At 31.6% G+C, this 17,120-nt stretch overlaps 1 protein-coding gene across 1 annotated transcript; it reads right to left on the bottom strand.

Moving 5' to 3' along the window:
* Nucleotides 1-1,870: 1,870 nt before the first annotated feature.
* Nucleotides 1,871-11,637, bottom strand: LOC135953761 (uncharacterized). Its single transcript, XM_065503747.1, has 4 exons — nt 11,406-11,637; nt 11,135-11,347; nt 2,117-2,239; nt 1,871-2,049 (listed from the first exon to the last, which is right to left on the bottom strand). The coding sequence occupies exons 1-4, from the start codon at nt 11,557-11,559 to the stop codon at nt 1,871-1,873; spliced, it is 669 nt and encodes a 222-aa protein (XP_065359819.1). The 5' UTR covers nt 11,560-11,637.
* Nucleotides 11,638-17,120: the final 5,483 nt, after the last annotated feature.

Below are 17,120 nucleotides of genomic sequence, written 5' to 3'. Positions count from 1 at the left end.
CACGTGACTCTCGTATTATTAATCAAAACACTTGGACATCTCTTATAAAACAAAAAAAACAATAACAATAACAACAACAACAAAGACAGCAATAAAACGTTTATCAGAATCGCAAAGTGCTTTTGGTAGACTTAAAAGGTGAAGCTTTTACTAATTTACATATAACTTATGAGGCGCAGCGATTCGCAACCTAATTTTTTCTGAAACAACGCCTAATTGTCCAGGCTTTTAAATTATATTAAATTCTCTGCCCAGCTGAGCCCAGCTAATAACTTTATGTCCATTTGAACTGACAAAATCCATTTTTTTTGCACCTCCAATATAAAAACAAATATCAAAGCCACTTCCACAAATAATTCATATTTAAATTTAACCAAAACATATCAATAAATACCTGAACTTGATGGTTGCATAATTAGATTTGTTAAATTACCTATCACAAATAGTATTTATTTGCGCAATTTTTATACCCTGCACCACCATAGTGGGGAGGGTATTATGCGTTTGTGCAGATGTTTGTAACGCCCAAAAATATTAGTCTAACACCCACCTTATAGTATACCGATCGACTTAGAATCACTTTCTGAGTCGATTAAACGATGTCCGTCCGTCCGTCTGGTCGGCTGGCTGGCTGGCCAATAAACCTTGTGCGCAGAGTACAGGTCGCAATTTTGAAGATATTTCGACAAAATTTGGTACATATTACTTTTTCGCCTCAAGGACCAAGCCTATTGAAATTGGCTGAAATCGGACCATTATTTCACATAGCCCCCATACAAATGTCCCCTCGAAATTGGACTTTATCGGTCATAAATGTTTAATTTATCTATGTCTCTCCACAAATTCCGCTCCAAATAAGTTTTATATACACAAAATTCATGTCACCAAATTTTGTTACGATCGCTCCATAATTAGTCATAGCTCCCATATAGACCCGCTTCCGAAAATCACTTTAACGTGCATAAATCGCTTAAAAATTTTGGTATACACACAAAATTCAACATAGTTAACTTTAATACAGACATAAATCACACGACCTAATTTCATGGTGATCGGTCCATAATTGGTCATAGCCCCCATATAAGGCCCACTTCCGAAAATCACTCAAAAATATAAATTATTGAAATTTTAAAAGAAAAAATGTTTTTGCTCTTTTACTTAGTGTAGGGTATTATATGGTCGGGCTTGACCGACCATACTTTCTTGTTTATTTTTTTTAATCAATTTTTTAGGTTTTTTAAAAATTACTTTAAATTTAAAAATTTTTTATGAATATGAACTTAAATATCCAGTTTATTATATTTTGTTTTGTGAATTAAGGTATAAAATAGTAAAATACTTTTAAATGTTTCGTTTTTTTTTGTTATATTTTACAAATGACAAATCTGCCCCATCCCTTTGGCGAATTTATACCATGGGTGGCGTTGTTTTGCCGTTTTTGGTCAGTCTAGAAATGTTAAAAAAATATGTATATTAAAATGAGATAGGCCAGATTGAAATGTTCAAAACAAAAGCCAGAATATCTAAGTATCCGAAACAAGAACAAATTTAGGAATATGTATTGTGATTTTAATTTCAGATCACCTCAAAAAAGGTCCCCCTTCTACCCTACTTATTAGCATCATTACGTTTAATTTTCTTTTGAAAATTGGGTGAAATTCAGCTCCAATTCAATATTTGCAAATCCACGGTGTGCCGAATTGCATCGAGAATTCGTCGGAGAATTCTTTGGAAATTTCTAAAAATTCACTATAAATTGATGTTTTATTATTTAAATATGTGTTATAATATTATGGAATATTTATAAATGTTTTATGTATTTAATAAAATTGTATTGTTATTTGTATAAATTCATTATTCAGCCAAATCTCTAAAGGCAATAAGACTGCAATTCTTTCACTGTACATCCTTTGGTTCTGCAACATTCGTCGTATATGCCCACCATATTATAACGGCGACGACGTGTAATTGTTAACTTATTAATAAACTTACAATCGTTGTCACTTAAAAGAAAGTTATTAGGCTGGTTAATGGAAGCCACTGCTGGATCTGAAATAGAAAAGTATTTCAAAAGTAACAAATAATTACACTATATTACAAATTGTGCAACACCTACCAAATTTTTTAACCGGCAAACCATTTAAATTTCCATCGCATACAATCCCCAAGACTTCATTTAAAGCCTGGCCACATAAACGCAGAACCAGATCTCCATTAGTAGTTGAAGATACCACCAAAACTGAAAACAACCAAAAAATCTGCATTCTTAGAAATTTTAAGTTATTTTGAAGTGTAGTTTATGTCGAGTACTGTAAATAAATGATTAAATGCAAGTGTTTTTATAGGAATTGCATTAAAGGCGGGATGGTAGTCTTAGCAGTGGCGGTGGAAATTTAATTTGTAACTTCATTTGAAATTATATCTAAACAAACAAATACCCATTATAAATTCATCTTATTATTTTGGGAATATTTTCCCTTTCAGTTTCCCTTTCATACATTTTTGGCATAAATGTCAAATAAAATATACTTTATTATAAAAATTTCGTTTGTGCAACCCACATCATGTAATAAAATTGTTGTACAAAAAAATAAGCTGTCTCCAAAATGTAGACATTTTCTTATTTAACCAAAATTTAAAATTAAAAATCTTCCACTTTTATTAACATGTCAGTTGGCTGGGTATGATGCATATTATTTTGTGATATTTTGGAAATAATGTGTGTGAAAAATATGCATGTTTTATACATTACACAGAGTGGTTAAACAATGAATGAAAAATAACAGGGAAATTCGTAAATGATGGTCCAAAATAAAAATTGTATTAGTTTGTACTTAATACAGTTATGATTTTTTCCATACATGTTTGATACAACATTTAGGTTCCACATTGCATTAAATTTTTGTAAAAAAAAATAAAAACGCTTCAATTAAACGATAAAATTAATTTGGTAAAAATAGATTCCTCGAATATTCAATTTTGAAATCGATGTCTTCCGATCGGGATGAAATTTGCACTTCTTCACCTTCGTGAGAAGGATAGATATAAGTTTGTCATTCCACTGGTAATTTCCACAATATAATTTTTCAACCCTAAAGTATATATATTCTGGATCCTTATAGATAGTGGAGTCGATTAAGCCATGTCCGTCTGTCTGTTAAAATCAATTTTCTGAAGACCTCTGATATCTCCGGGATCCAAATCTTTAATAATTCTGTCCGAAATGCCTTCGAGAAGTTTCCTATTTAAAATCAGCAAAATCGGTTCACAAGTGGACCAGGACAACCTCGATTTTTGACATATTTTTACCTATATTTGGATTACTAAGTTATTAATGTCTATATTATGGATATGGATATCTAATGATAGATATTTCAAAAAACCTTTGCAACGACGTATATAAGACCATAGTAAGGGACCTACAATGGGTCAAAATCGAAAAAAAAAATTTTTAACTCGAATTTTTTTTTCACAAAAAAACAATCAAAAAAAAATTTTTTTAAAAAAAATTGGAAACATTTTTTAAAAAAACAACTTTGGAAAAAAAAAAAAAATTTTTACCTACAAATATTTAAAATTTTTATTTTGAAGCATAATTTGGTGAAGAGTATATAAGTTTCGTCATAGCCGAATATAGCTCTCTTACTTGTTTTCTCAAGCGAAAGCTTAGATATTTTCCTTAAAGACCTATTTGGTTGCTTAGTGGGTTTGAGTTGTATATCTGTTTTGTAACTCAAAAATAAAATTTTCGACCTTTTTTTGAAAAATCAAAATTTTTGACTTCTTTTTTCAAAACGGAAAATTTGTGATTTTTTTTCAAAGTCTAACTTTTTTTTCAAAATGGGGCCTTTTTCTTAATTTTTGGTTTGCTCAAACGAAAGCTTAGGCCCATTCCTTTAAGAGTTTTTTGGTCGCTTAGTGGGATATCTTTCAAAATAAATATTTTGTCACTCAAAACATAAAGTTTTTTTTTTTTCAAAATCTAACTTTTTTCCAAAATGAGCCCTTTTTTAATTTTTTTTGCTCAAAAGAAAGCTTAGGTCAATTTCTTTAAGAGTATCCTATTGATCTTAAAAATTAACAGAATCGGTAAAAAAAAATTAGAGCAAAATGTGCATCCGTCCGAATTTTAAAAACAATCAAATCAACAGGGAGAACTTGAAAACGAAATATGACAGAAATAATTACACTGTGCTAGTTGAAAAAACTGTCAAGCGGCGCACCCGGTGAGTTAAACTAATTCGGGTACGCTGAATTCAGTGGTGCTAACCGTTTTTTTAGGTTAGCTCGTATTTTCGAGATATACCGTTATTTGGAACATGGAGAAGGTTGCACAACTTATATTCGCGTAACTCAAAAACGGTTTAGTTTATTGAACAAACTGAAAAAACCGAAATTCCGCAACCTTTAAGTGTGGCTTGACATGTTTTTAATCTTCGCAATCATTTTAGAAATATAAATTTTTTTTTAGAAAAATTTCGAAATTTTTTGTTTTAAAACGGAATTAAAAATTGGAAATGCATATACGTTCTTAATTTTTAAATTCAAATGCAAATAACTTTTTAGTTAGACACGATTTGTAAACAATTCTTTTTTGTTTGACATACACATTTGTAGCTAGTACAATAAAAGAAAAAAGGAGCAATTCGGGAAATATTTGGACCCGCTGTTATAAAAAAACTTGAGTATGGTGGGTAAAAATGTTGCTAATTTAATTTTCAAATGCGAATATCTCCTAAGATATAAGAGATAGTTGATAGCTTTTTGAAATCCGAACACAAACGAAGAAACAGGATCGTTTTAAAAATTGATAATACCCGAGTCCTACTTTGGGGACCCCTGGCCGCACCTCTGGTGGACTCATGCGGTTAATATTCAAATGTTACACTCGACAACACTTCTTCTTTGCGCATGTCAAATTTCATACAAATCGGAGTAAGGGTTTAGATTTATTTCCGTATGTTCTTTTTATACCAATGTGCACTGCACGATGTAGCTAATTACTAAGAGTTATATATTTTGATAATATATTAGGGGATATTTGTATTAATTTTTGTGAATAGAATGAAAAGTTGTGACCAGATTTTAATTATTTAGAGCTTGGAACTTCGTTTTCTACATGTGTGAAAAAAACCAAGAGCGTATATGCATTTTTCAATTTTTAATGCCGTTTTAAAAGCCAAAAATTTTGAAATTTTTCTAAAAAATTATTTTTTTTGCCAAAAAAAATGTATATTTCTAAAACGACTGCGAAGATTGCAAACATGTTAAGCTTTACTTGAAGGTAATTTCATTGCGGAATTTCGTTTTTTTCAGTTTATTCAATAAACTAAACGGATTTTGAGTTACGGGATTATATGTTGTGCAACCTCCTCCATTTTCGAAATAACGGTATATCTCGGTATATAACGGAGCTAACCTAAAAAAACGGTTAGCACCACTGAATTCAGCGTATATTGGATGTATGTCTTAAAAATGCGAACCTTTTCCATCCATCTATTGAGGCCATGAACGAATCAAGCCAATATCGAATATCCTCTTCCAAAGTGAAGAGTATCCCAGAGAGAGCGTTCTACGTCGATAAAAAAATTATCAACCACTTAATTCTGAATACTTTTTAACAGGTATTGCTACTTGTGGCGGGCGTTGTCAATGCTTGCTTCGAACGAATCTGTTGCGTTCGGTACAAGCTCTCTGTGATGCTCTGGTTAGATTTCAGATATGCCCTTTTGCTCCCACCAAATACAGAGAATTATCTTAGGGCCATGGATATTTGACTTTGGTGTCAATTCGGTTGGGCTTCACACACGATCTCTTATGATTCGGTTTATCGTAATGGATTCATTTTTTATCGCAAGTACTGATTCAGGACAAAAATGGTTTCCTTTTATAGCGTTCAAGCATAATTTCGGGGATCGTCTTTCAAGGTCGCTCGGTTTCAATACATATGGTACCCAATTTCAATGCTTTTGGATGAATCTTGCTCAATGATTTTGCAAGCTCTTGTTGAGTTTGACAACAAGCTTTATGTAGTAATGCCTCTAATTCTTGATCTTCAAACGTTTTTGGCAATCTTTGGGCGATCTTTGTGTTTCGTGTCAAAATCACAACTTGTGAACCGCATAAACCATCTGTAGGACGCTAGAACCCATGGAAAACATTCACCATAACATTTGATGATATCATTTGACTTCCCGCATATGACACTTTGTTGGAAAAAAATTCGACATTTTCTAAGCAAAAAAAAAAAATTTGTTGCTTAAACTATAATGTTCAACAATTAAGTGATAATAAATGACAGATATGTACCCTTCAAAATGACATATAAGTTATTTAAAACAAAGACCGCTTTCGAGAGATACGACATCTAATATAAATCCCTCATTTTTAATTCATACACCCAATATAAGAAAAAAATCAGCATAGTGATACGAAGGTGATAGAAAAATTTTCAGTGGTTCTCATGTAGAAATTTTGTTTGTTTCAGTCCATAGAGTACTACTTTAGCTACTTTTCACAAAAATATTTCACGGAAAAATAAAAGTTTGTGCCAAATTTTGTCGAATTATCTTCAAAATAGCGACTTGTAGTTTGATTAAAAGATTTACATGGTCTGACGGATATCGCTTAATCTACTTAGAAAGTGATCCTGAGCAGATTGGTATACATTAAAGTGGGTGTTAGGAAAATATTTTTGCACGTTAAAAACATCAACACTAATCTCACGATCAACTTAGAGCGTGAATAAAATATTTTTTTTTGCCAAACTTCTGATTTTTGAAACATAAATTAATTAATTTTCAAAAAAGTTGGGAGTTGTTTCATTGGCAGTTATTGCATTATGCAATAACTCCCAGCTAAAAATTATGAAATAACTCCCTATGCGTTTGGAGTTGTTTCATAATGAAATAATTCCCAAGTTCTATGAAAAATTTCTTGGGTGTTATTTCATTTTTTCGTGGGGAGTTATTTCATTTGGGTGTTATTTCACGGTACCGGCGCTAGCTTTCAAATTTTCTTTTAAAATATTCAAATAACTCAATTTGTTCATCGTCCATTCCCCAAACTTGAGGTTTCCCACACCTTCAGCTCCATTGCACCCCACATGAACTGGTAATCAAAATCGATCAACATATTTAAACAATTTTGCTAAGAGTTGTCATTATATTAGATGTATGACTTAAAAATGCGAACTTTTTCCATCCATCTAGCAACATATGGATTCCCAGCCAAATGAACTGCTCATGTTTTGAGGCCAATCGGATATCCTGTTCCAAAGTGAAGTGTATGTCAGAGAGAGAGCGTTCTACATCGATCAAAAAAAATCCCAACCACTTAATTATAAATAATTTTTAACAGGTTTTGCAAAATGTGGCGCAGCGTTGTAATAATTGAATATTTGTCGGTCAATGTTTTCTTCGAACAAATTAGTTGCGTTCGGTACAAGATCCTTGTGATGCTCTGGTCAGATTACAGCTAGACCCTTTTGCTCCCATGGATATTAGGTTTTGGTGTCGATTCGGGTGGTTGGGACGGGCTTCACATGCGATATATTACGCTTCCGATTATCGTAGTGGATCCATTTTTCATCGCAGGTGATGATTCGATGCACAAATGGTTTCCATTATAGCGGTCGGACATAATTCCGGGCATGCAAAATCGTCTTTCAAAGTCTCACAGCATCAATTCGTATGGTACCCTGCTTTTTAGATGGGTATGTGAGAGCCAAAAAGTCTGTTGTCAAAAATCAAATTCATGAGAATGTACATATTTTGTTATTGTATCACTCTAAAAAATGCATGTAAATCTACTACAATAAAGTAAAATTACACAATATGCGTAAATTTAAGCACAATTGGGGTATTCACATGGTCTGCTATTAGTCATATTGTCATAATGTCCTAATATATTATAATAGTTGTTGTTGTGTTTTAAGCAAAAAAAAGTATTATTTTATGACAAAACAATAAACATAGTTAACCCTGCTGTTAGGTTAAAAAAAACTTACGAATCTTAGGTAAGGGACCATTTTGGTCCACTTTGTATTTTTCATAAGAAATTTTACATAAAACTCTTTGACCAGACATTTTAAATATTTATAAACGTGGATATATAAATGTGGATATTAAAAAATTTTAAAAAAATCGAAAAAGTATTATCAGTGCTATTGCTGAAATTCTAAATGAAAGTGACTCAGATATTTCAATTTCGTCCATACTAGAGGAAAATATTGAAAGTGTGAAGTCATATTGGTGAATGTGAAATGAACAAAGATGAAGACAATGACAGATTATGGTGTAGATGCATTATACATCGAAAAACTAAATGCAATGAATTGCAATTCCTTTACCACATCACATTGGAGCTTCAGCAGATATTATTATATCATTACCACCAGGTTCAACACGCTTTGCGGTGTGAAAATAATCATTGAAAATACGAACAAATATGGTAGACTTAAATTTTAAAGCAAATGGAAAGATTTAGAAAATTCCACTTTTCCAGAATATATTGGTAAATTAGTTATAATAATAATTTTATTTTGCAGTGGCAAAAACGAAGGTTTGCATGGTTTGACTGATGCAAGTTTTGGCCTATTTTCAGGTTTAGTAAGAGCTAAGATTTTTTCAAATTATAACAAGTGCTCTCCGCTTGGATGATGTTGTCAACAGAAGACAACAAAAAAGTAGTGTCAAGTTTGATTTTTGGGACAATTGGAAAACTTTTCTCTCAATGTTTTTAACTTTATTTCTTTTGAGTTAGAAATTCGGGAAAACAAAACTTCCTCCGAAATTGCTTATGTCCAAAAAAGTTTCTTTATTATATCCGCATTAGCTTTCAGTGAAATCGCTCATATATCGGCCATAAAAATAGAGGTACTATCGCAATCGTTTCTTATTATAACTCTACTATGGGTTAGTAATTTTTTGTCAATATCTATCGTTTCTGTAAAAATAGTTTCCTTTATCTATCTTATGGGGCATTGATACTGTTGATCAAATGATTAGATACTACAACACTAGATGAAAATCAAATAGATGGTAAAATGTTGCCTTTTCAAATATAGATGTTACATCCGAGTTTTTACGTCAGTTAGCTATGTTCTACCAGAAGTCAGACGAAAATGGACAGTCAAACCATTGCAAAATCCATTTGCAGCAGAGCTATTGACTCAACAACAAGCATTTTCATCAAATAGTGTACCATCTACAAGAGTTGGTATAAAAATTTCAGCTACTAATTTGCAACTGATGTACGTCCAAATGTGATGCCAAATGCATTATGTGCAATAGATTTGAATGCAAATCGAAAAACAATTTGTTCATCTTGCTACGAAAATAACAATAAGCTATAATAGTTTTTTCTTACTTTTACTCATATACAGAATAAAATAAATTGCATGGACCAAAATGGTCCATAACCTAAGATTTGTAACTTTTAAATTTTTTCTGTTCGATGTTATCCTAGATAGCTAAAAACTAACAAAAAACATTAAAATAGAAAAGAAATGACTGAGATGACGTTTTAAGTTGATACGATAAACCATTGCAAATTTCAATAAAAAAAATAAAAAAAAGTTTGACCAAAATGGTCCAAACCTAACAGCAGGGTTAAAATAGTGTTATTAGTTTAGAAATTTTTTGTTTGAAACACAACAAAAATTTGTTTAAACTACCATAATATATTAGGACATTATGACAATATGACCAAATAGTAGACCGTGTGAATACCCCAAATATGTTTATCAAAATCAATTACATACTTTTTTCAGCAAAAATACAAACAAAATGTTGTATTTTCAATTTTTATAAATTTATTAAATTTTATAAATATTTGAATTTGCACACAGCATGTATTTTAACCCTAATTATAGAAGGAGAAAAGTTTCCTACTATTAATGTAGGAAATTTACATGAAAATTTATTAGATGTGTTGTGTGAATATAGAGTAATTTTTTCCATTGATATTTCTATCTCCTTCCGCTCTATGTATATTTCTCTATGGCCTTGCTTGGAACAAAATTCGACATTTTCTAAACCAAAACAAACTTTGTTTGTTGCTAACACTAAATGCTCAACAATTAAGTGATAATAAATGACAAATATGTGGCTTTAAAAATGGCATATAATTTATTTAAAACAAAAACCAACTGTAAGTCCCTCATTTTTAAGTCATAAACTCAATATAAGAAAATAATCTGCACAGTGATAAGAAAGTGATCGAAAAATTTGCAATGGTTCTCATGTAGAAATTTTGTTTGTTTCAGTCCATAGAGTACTACTTTAGCTACTTTTCACAAAAATATTTCACGGCAATATAAAAGTTTGTGCCAAATTTTGTCATATTATCTTCAAAATTGCGATCTGTAGTTTGATTAAAAAATTTACATGGACGGACGGACGGGCATCACTTAATCGACTCAGAAAGTGATCCTGAGCAGATTGGTATACATTAAGGTAGGTGTTAGGAAAATATGTTTGCACGTTAAAAACATCAACACTAATCCCACAAGGAGGGTATATAAATATTTCAATATCTCACGATCAACTTAGAGCGTGAATAAAATATTTTTTTTTGACAAACTTCTGATTTTTGAAACATAAATTAACTAATTTTCCCACTGATTTTCAAAAAAGTTTTTCTAAATATGAAGATAAAAAATATATTTTGAATCAATTCCAAAAGAACAAACTTGTGATTTTTTGAAGTTTTAACTCTATTCTTATTGCAGTACATTTACTGATCAGAAAATTACTTAACGCAGAGATCGAGTATAACTAGACCACCTTAGAATTGTAATATGACCCAGAATATATATAATTTTTGAATAATTCGATGTGTTACAAATGCAATGACAAAATTTTGAGGCAATTTTCCTCCATCTTTTTGGTAGTGGGCATAAAAACAATATAATTCATTAGCATAATCACAAGAAAAGCATTTTATTTACTATAATTTATTATAAATTTTTCTCTTTGCTCAAAATATTTTCATAAAATGTTCATATACATATTATTTTTATTATTTTTCATGTTTGATCATTTAGATATACAAGTCATTAACTAAAGAAAATTCGTTGGTCATTGTCGCTTATAAATCCAGCAGTGATTTTTCGATAAAACAATCTATTTACAATATGATGTTAATTCGGCAAAGTTACAGCCCTTAACGCAGCATTCATCATAAATTCCCAAAAGATTGCGGCGTCTTCTGGTCTTGGCAAAGGTGTTGACATGATCACCACCCATTAGCAGATCATCCAAAAATGAGGTTTTGGAATGGACGGGTGCATCATCCTCAATATCATTGTACATATCCATAATATCCAATTCATTGTTGTGAAGGGGTACTAAATAAAGATTGTTTTATTATATGTATATATGTTTGTTACCATAACTTTTAATAAATATTACCTGATTTCTTGGTGATCATGGAGTTGTAACCATTAGTGCAAACCGATTCTAAGACTTGCACCAACATAGGGCCGCACATACGCTTAGTGCCAGCATGTACCTCATAAAGAGCAGCAATTAAAACAAAAAGGCAAATCAACTTCATTTTATTAAAGAATAGTTTTGAAATTTCTTTAAACAAATAACTGTATTTGTGTGTTTAAGGAATTGTTGACTTAACGATGCTTAACGTTGACTGTGCTATTTGCCACAATTTACTCAACTATTTATAGTAGAACATTAAAAGCGTATTTGTGTTTACATTCTACTTGATGCTTAGCGCAAATGGTTAACGAAGAAAAGCTGTCACTTTGAATTATTTTAAATGGTGTTCATTTATTTGGTTCACATGTGCATATTAATATTCATATATTTATGGAATTGATTTATCGTTAGATTGTATTTGCCAGAGACTAGATACAGATACATGTTAATACGCCTAAATCTTGAGATGACAAATATGTCTTTTGTTGATAAACTGTAATTATAATTATAACAGCAAAATATGCAAGTGTGTCATGAAAGGCCATATGTACACTTATGTTCATTGAACCGCAAGCATTTAAAAAGGCATCTTCTTAAACACACTTAAATAATTATGCAAATCATCTTAAGATACACTTACACGTATAAACATTGACACATTGTTTCAGTAATTTATGTAAATTAAAATAAGAGACAAACAGAAACACACATACCCTAACACACTTTAGACACTTTAATGTCTTATTAACTAGGCCAATAGGATTTACACATTGTTAACTTAATATTTATCAAAAGAGTTACTGCTAGTAAGTGTTATTTAAGGTAGACAAATATTATTGTAAATATTGGAGAAAGTATGAGTAATATAAATGCATGGTGTTGTTAAGAGTTTTGACTAAGCTGTTGAAAATCATCCTAAATAAGTTTTGAATAAGCGTTTCATCAAAGAATTGGAAACCTTATGATTTTGATTCATTCTCATAGTAGAAAGTTGTGAAGCATATCAACACTATTAGAAAAAAATATCGGACAGTTTTCTCCATTGATTCACAAAAAGTACTTTCATGGATCAAAATCTTAAAAGACCGACCATCTAATACCCTACACTAAATAAATCAGCAAAAATATTTTTGTTTCGTGAATGATTTTCGGTAGAGGGTCTTATATGGGAGCTATTACTAATTATGGACCTATCGCCATGAGTTATGTCTATATGAAAGTTATTTTTGTTGAATAACAGCTTTTTTTTAAAAAAATAATTGGTTATCTCGTGAAGTATTGGAGACATTAATACGAAATTTGAAATGGTTGGCGATTTTTTAAAAAATTGGAAACCCGAAGTGTCCAAATTTAAGATGCCAGGTACTGGCCTCCATTACCCCTAGGAAGCTGAACAACTGTAAATCAACTCGAAAACACCTCAGCTCCAACCATGTGAACTTTCGTAATAATGTCTCTAATAGTTCCCGAGATACCGAATTATTGCCAAACAAATACGTTTCTGACAAACTGTGTGGCATGGCTGTGATTGGAATTAGTGGGGAAAATTCGAACAATGAAGCCACACAATTTCAAATGGCCCAATATGTTAGCAGTAACGAAGCGATTTGGCGCATTTTTATACCCTACACAAACCATAGTGGGGAGGGTATTATGCGTTTGTGCAGATGTTTGTAACGCCCAAAAATACACCCACTTTAAAGTATACCGATCGACTTTGAATCACTTTCTAAGTCGATTAAAAGATGTCCGTCCGTCTGTCTGGTTGGCTGGCTGGCTGTCCATGTAAACCTTGTGCGCAGAGTACAGGTTGCAATTTTGAAGATATTTCAATCAAATTTAGTACATATTATTTTTTCGGCCCAAGGACCAAGCCTATTGAAACTGGCTGAAATCGGTCCATTATTTCACCTAGCCCCCATGCAAATGTCCTTCCGAAATTGGACTTTATCGGTCATAAATGTTTAATTTATAAATGTATCTCCACAGATTGCGCTCCAAATAAGTTTCATATATACAGATTTCATATCACCAAATTTTGTTACGATCGGTCCATAATTAGTCATAGCTCCCATATAGACCCGCTTCCGAAAATCACTTTAACGTGCATAAATCGCTTAAAAATGTTGGTAAACACACAAAATTCAACATAGTTAACTTTAATATAGCCATAAATGACACGACCTAATTTCATGGTGATCGGTTCATAATTGGTCATAGCCCCCATATAACCCCACTTCCTAAAATCACTCAAAAATATAAATTATTGAAATTTTAAAAGAAAAATTTTTTTTGCTCTTTTACTTAGAGTAGGGTATTATATGGTCATACTTTCTTACTTGTTTTAATTGCCCTTATCCACAATAAAAAAAATTGGGTAAGACTGTCAGTGCCCAGAATATCAACGCTTCATTTAAAATCGTAAAGGCACTAAAAAATAGCAAATGATACCCTACAAAGTATTAGGATTATTTAATATTAACATTTTTTTTAATTTTTAAAGTTTTAATTATAATTTAATATAATTGTACGAATTTAAGTGAAATATGAATTTTGTGATGTTCTTTAATTTTCATCAATATTTTTTTAACGAATTGAGGTTTTGTTTAATTTTTTGTTGAAAAATATGTATTTTGTTTAATAATATGATTTTTAATTTTTAATAAATTAATAAAATGACTTTTAATTTTTTATATAATCACCTATTATTACCTGTATAATTTCATAATATTTAAAAAAAAAAATATGTTGTACGATTTTGAGTAACACTCTCTGTATATAACCTTCAAACTTAAAAAGTGTAAAAATTTCATTGCGATAAGTTAACGAATTCTCCTTCTAGTCTAATTTACTGTCCAGTCTTATCCATACAAAATTTTGATGATTTTGACAACTTGATAATAACTTCGGAATTGGTAGAGAGAAAATATGTATTTTTCTTTTTTTTAGTTTCAAGTTATTTCAGCATTACTAGTCTATTTAGAATGTATTTTCAAAGAGTACCCTAAAACAACAGATATATGTATGCAGTATGCATAAATTCAATATTATTACAGGCAACTTCGATATCCAAAAAGTTCATAAGGTAAATTCTCTTATTGAGATCAATATGATGAACTGCAGAATGTAGAGCAAATTCAACACGTTTCCTTTAAAAATTCTTTAAAAGAATTTTTTATATATTTCGCTCACATTTCAAATATCACTAGGTTAATTGGAATTCATATCTACCAGAGTGTTGATAGTGCTTTTCAGAATATTTTTTAACCTTAACACTCTTAATATCCGGCTGTGATTTCTAGCAGATTGAACTTTATATGAAGGCTATTGTTAAAAAATGGACCGATCCACGAAAGAGATGATCTTGTCATTTCTGTTTACATGCAACTTGTTTGGGGGCTAGAAGACAACAAACAATAAATATAAAGAAAATACAAACAAAAAAAATGGACATTTTGATCTATAACTCAGGTTCTACTAATTGATTTTGACCATTTTTAATGCCAAACATTTCTGTTACAAATGAAATGACAGATTTGGAGATCTGGAGATTTTTTTGTGCTCAAAGTACAGGTCGCAATTTTGAAGTTATTTCGATCAAATTTGGTGCATTGAAATTGGCTGAAATCGGTCCATTATTTCACCTAGCCCCCATGCAAATGTCCTTCCGAAATTGGACTTTATCGGTCATAAATGTTTAATTTATAAATGTATCTCCACAGATTGCGCTCCAAATAAGTTTTATATATACAGATTTCATATCACCAAATTTTGTTACGATCGGTCCATAATTAGTCATAGCTCCCATATAGACCCGCTTCCGAAAATCACTTTAACGTGCATAAATCGCTTAAAAATGTTGGTATACTCACAAAATTCAACATAGTAAACTTACATATAGACATAAATCACACGACCTAATTTCATGGTGATCGGTCCATAATTGGTCATAGCCCCCATATAAGGCCCACTTCCGAAAATCACTCAAAAATATAAATTATTGAAATTTTAAAAGAAAAATGTTTTTGCTCTTTTGCTTAGTGTAGGGTATTATATGATCGCGCTTGATCGACCATACTTTCTTACTTGTTTTTATTTGCCATTCATGAAAGATTTCCAACTGATGTTCATATAGTCGTACATCTGGAAAATGTACGACTGAGTAGAATGTATTACAAAGAGTCATCTACAACATTGACCAGAGTTTTTGAAATGTTCTGGAATGATTTGATTTTACCGAACGCAATCAATCGTCAAAAAATTTCAGCGGTGGAAACAAGGAAATCCAGTTCCTGATTTTCCCCCATTTATTTTCACCGACGCACTAGGTCGCATTTACACAGTACATCCAAGAAACGATCTATTTGCGTTTGCTATTAGTCAACGTTCGTGGCCCATCATCATTCCAAGATATGCGAACTAAAAATGGTGAATTGTGTGACACGTATAGAATAGCGTGTCAGTGCTTGCGATTGTTAGAGAATTACACTTATTGGGAATACACCTTCGGAGATGCAGTCAAATGCTCAACAAATACTAACATTGTTTTCCATAATTATCTCAACATGCTTCTCATCCAAAAATACTGATTTGTGGAGCAAATACCAAGATGCCATGTGTGATAGAACAAACGTACCACTGTCGAATCGACAACAAATATATTCGTACGACACTCTTATGAAAGTTGTAAAAGATGGAACTGGAGGGATTTTGTTTTTGGACGCTCCCGGTGGAACTGGAAAACTTTTTGATAGTGTTGATTTCGGCAACGATACTCTGGCAGAATGATACTGCACTTGCACTTTCTTCATCAGGAATTGCAGCTATGTCAAGGCTGTCAAACTGCTCAGCACTCAAGTTGCCATTGAATATGCAAATCATGAATATGCAAATATGATAGTTTGAAAAGAGTGTGAAAAGGCGCATAAAAAGCCTTTGGAGGCATTAGACAAAACGTTGCAATATGTACGAAACAATAAATTCCGATTTGGTAATGCGATGATTTTGTTGGCAGGTGATTTTCGGCAAATATTTCTAGTGGTTAGTTGGAAGTCCTATTGTGACCGATAAGCATAATTTTTATCTCCTGTACGCGGTCGAGAAGCTTCAAAGTAGACCTTTAATCTTCCATCTACAACAAATCGTAAAGAGCGATCTCTGACAAATCTCGATTAAAGATAGAGAAGTTACTAGCGACATCGAAATCAATTACTATTGATGAAAAGGCATCATGCCACACCCCACCGAAAGCCTTGGAACGATATTCTTATGTAGAACGCCTACGCAAAGTAAATGGTTGGACTCCAAATATTTGACTTTAGAAGTGCAGAGAAAATTGCGATTGAATTTTTGGGATTTTTAGCATCTTCCTTTCTACCTATCTATAGTAGCTAATGGACGATCTAGCATCTATCCACATTCTATCCACAATGTTTTTTCACGTGTAAATCGCTCCTGTTAGTATTGATGATGTAAAATACCTCTGTACAACTTAAAATACTTTGCCTTTATCTTTGATTTCTGTGCATAATAAGTTGCATAACAATTGTGGTTTTTAATTCAGGCATACCTTCAGAAACCACAGCTGCTACCGATCGATTTTATTACTGTGAAACTTAATTCTATAAAATTATGTTTACCCATAACGTACGCTGTGAATTATTGAATTGTATTTAATTAACT

This window comes from Calliphora vicina, chromosome 3, assembly GCF_958450345.1.
Source record: "Calliphora vicina chromosome 3, idCalVici1.1, whole genome shotgun sequence".
In the NCBI taxonomy this organism is placed as follows: Eukaryota; Metazoa; Arthropoda; class Insecta; order Diptera; family Calliphoridae; genus Calliphora; species Calliphora vicina.
The sequence above is the reverse complement of the archived record's forward strand: the minus strand, read 5'-3'. Positions and strand labels throughout refer to the sequence as shown.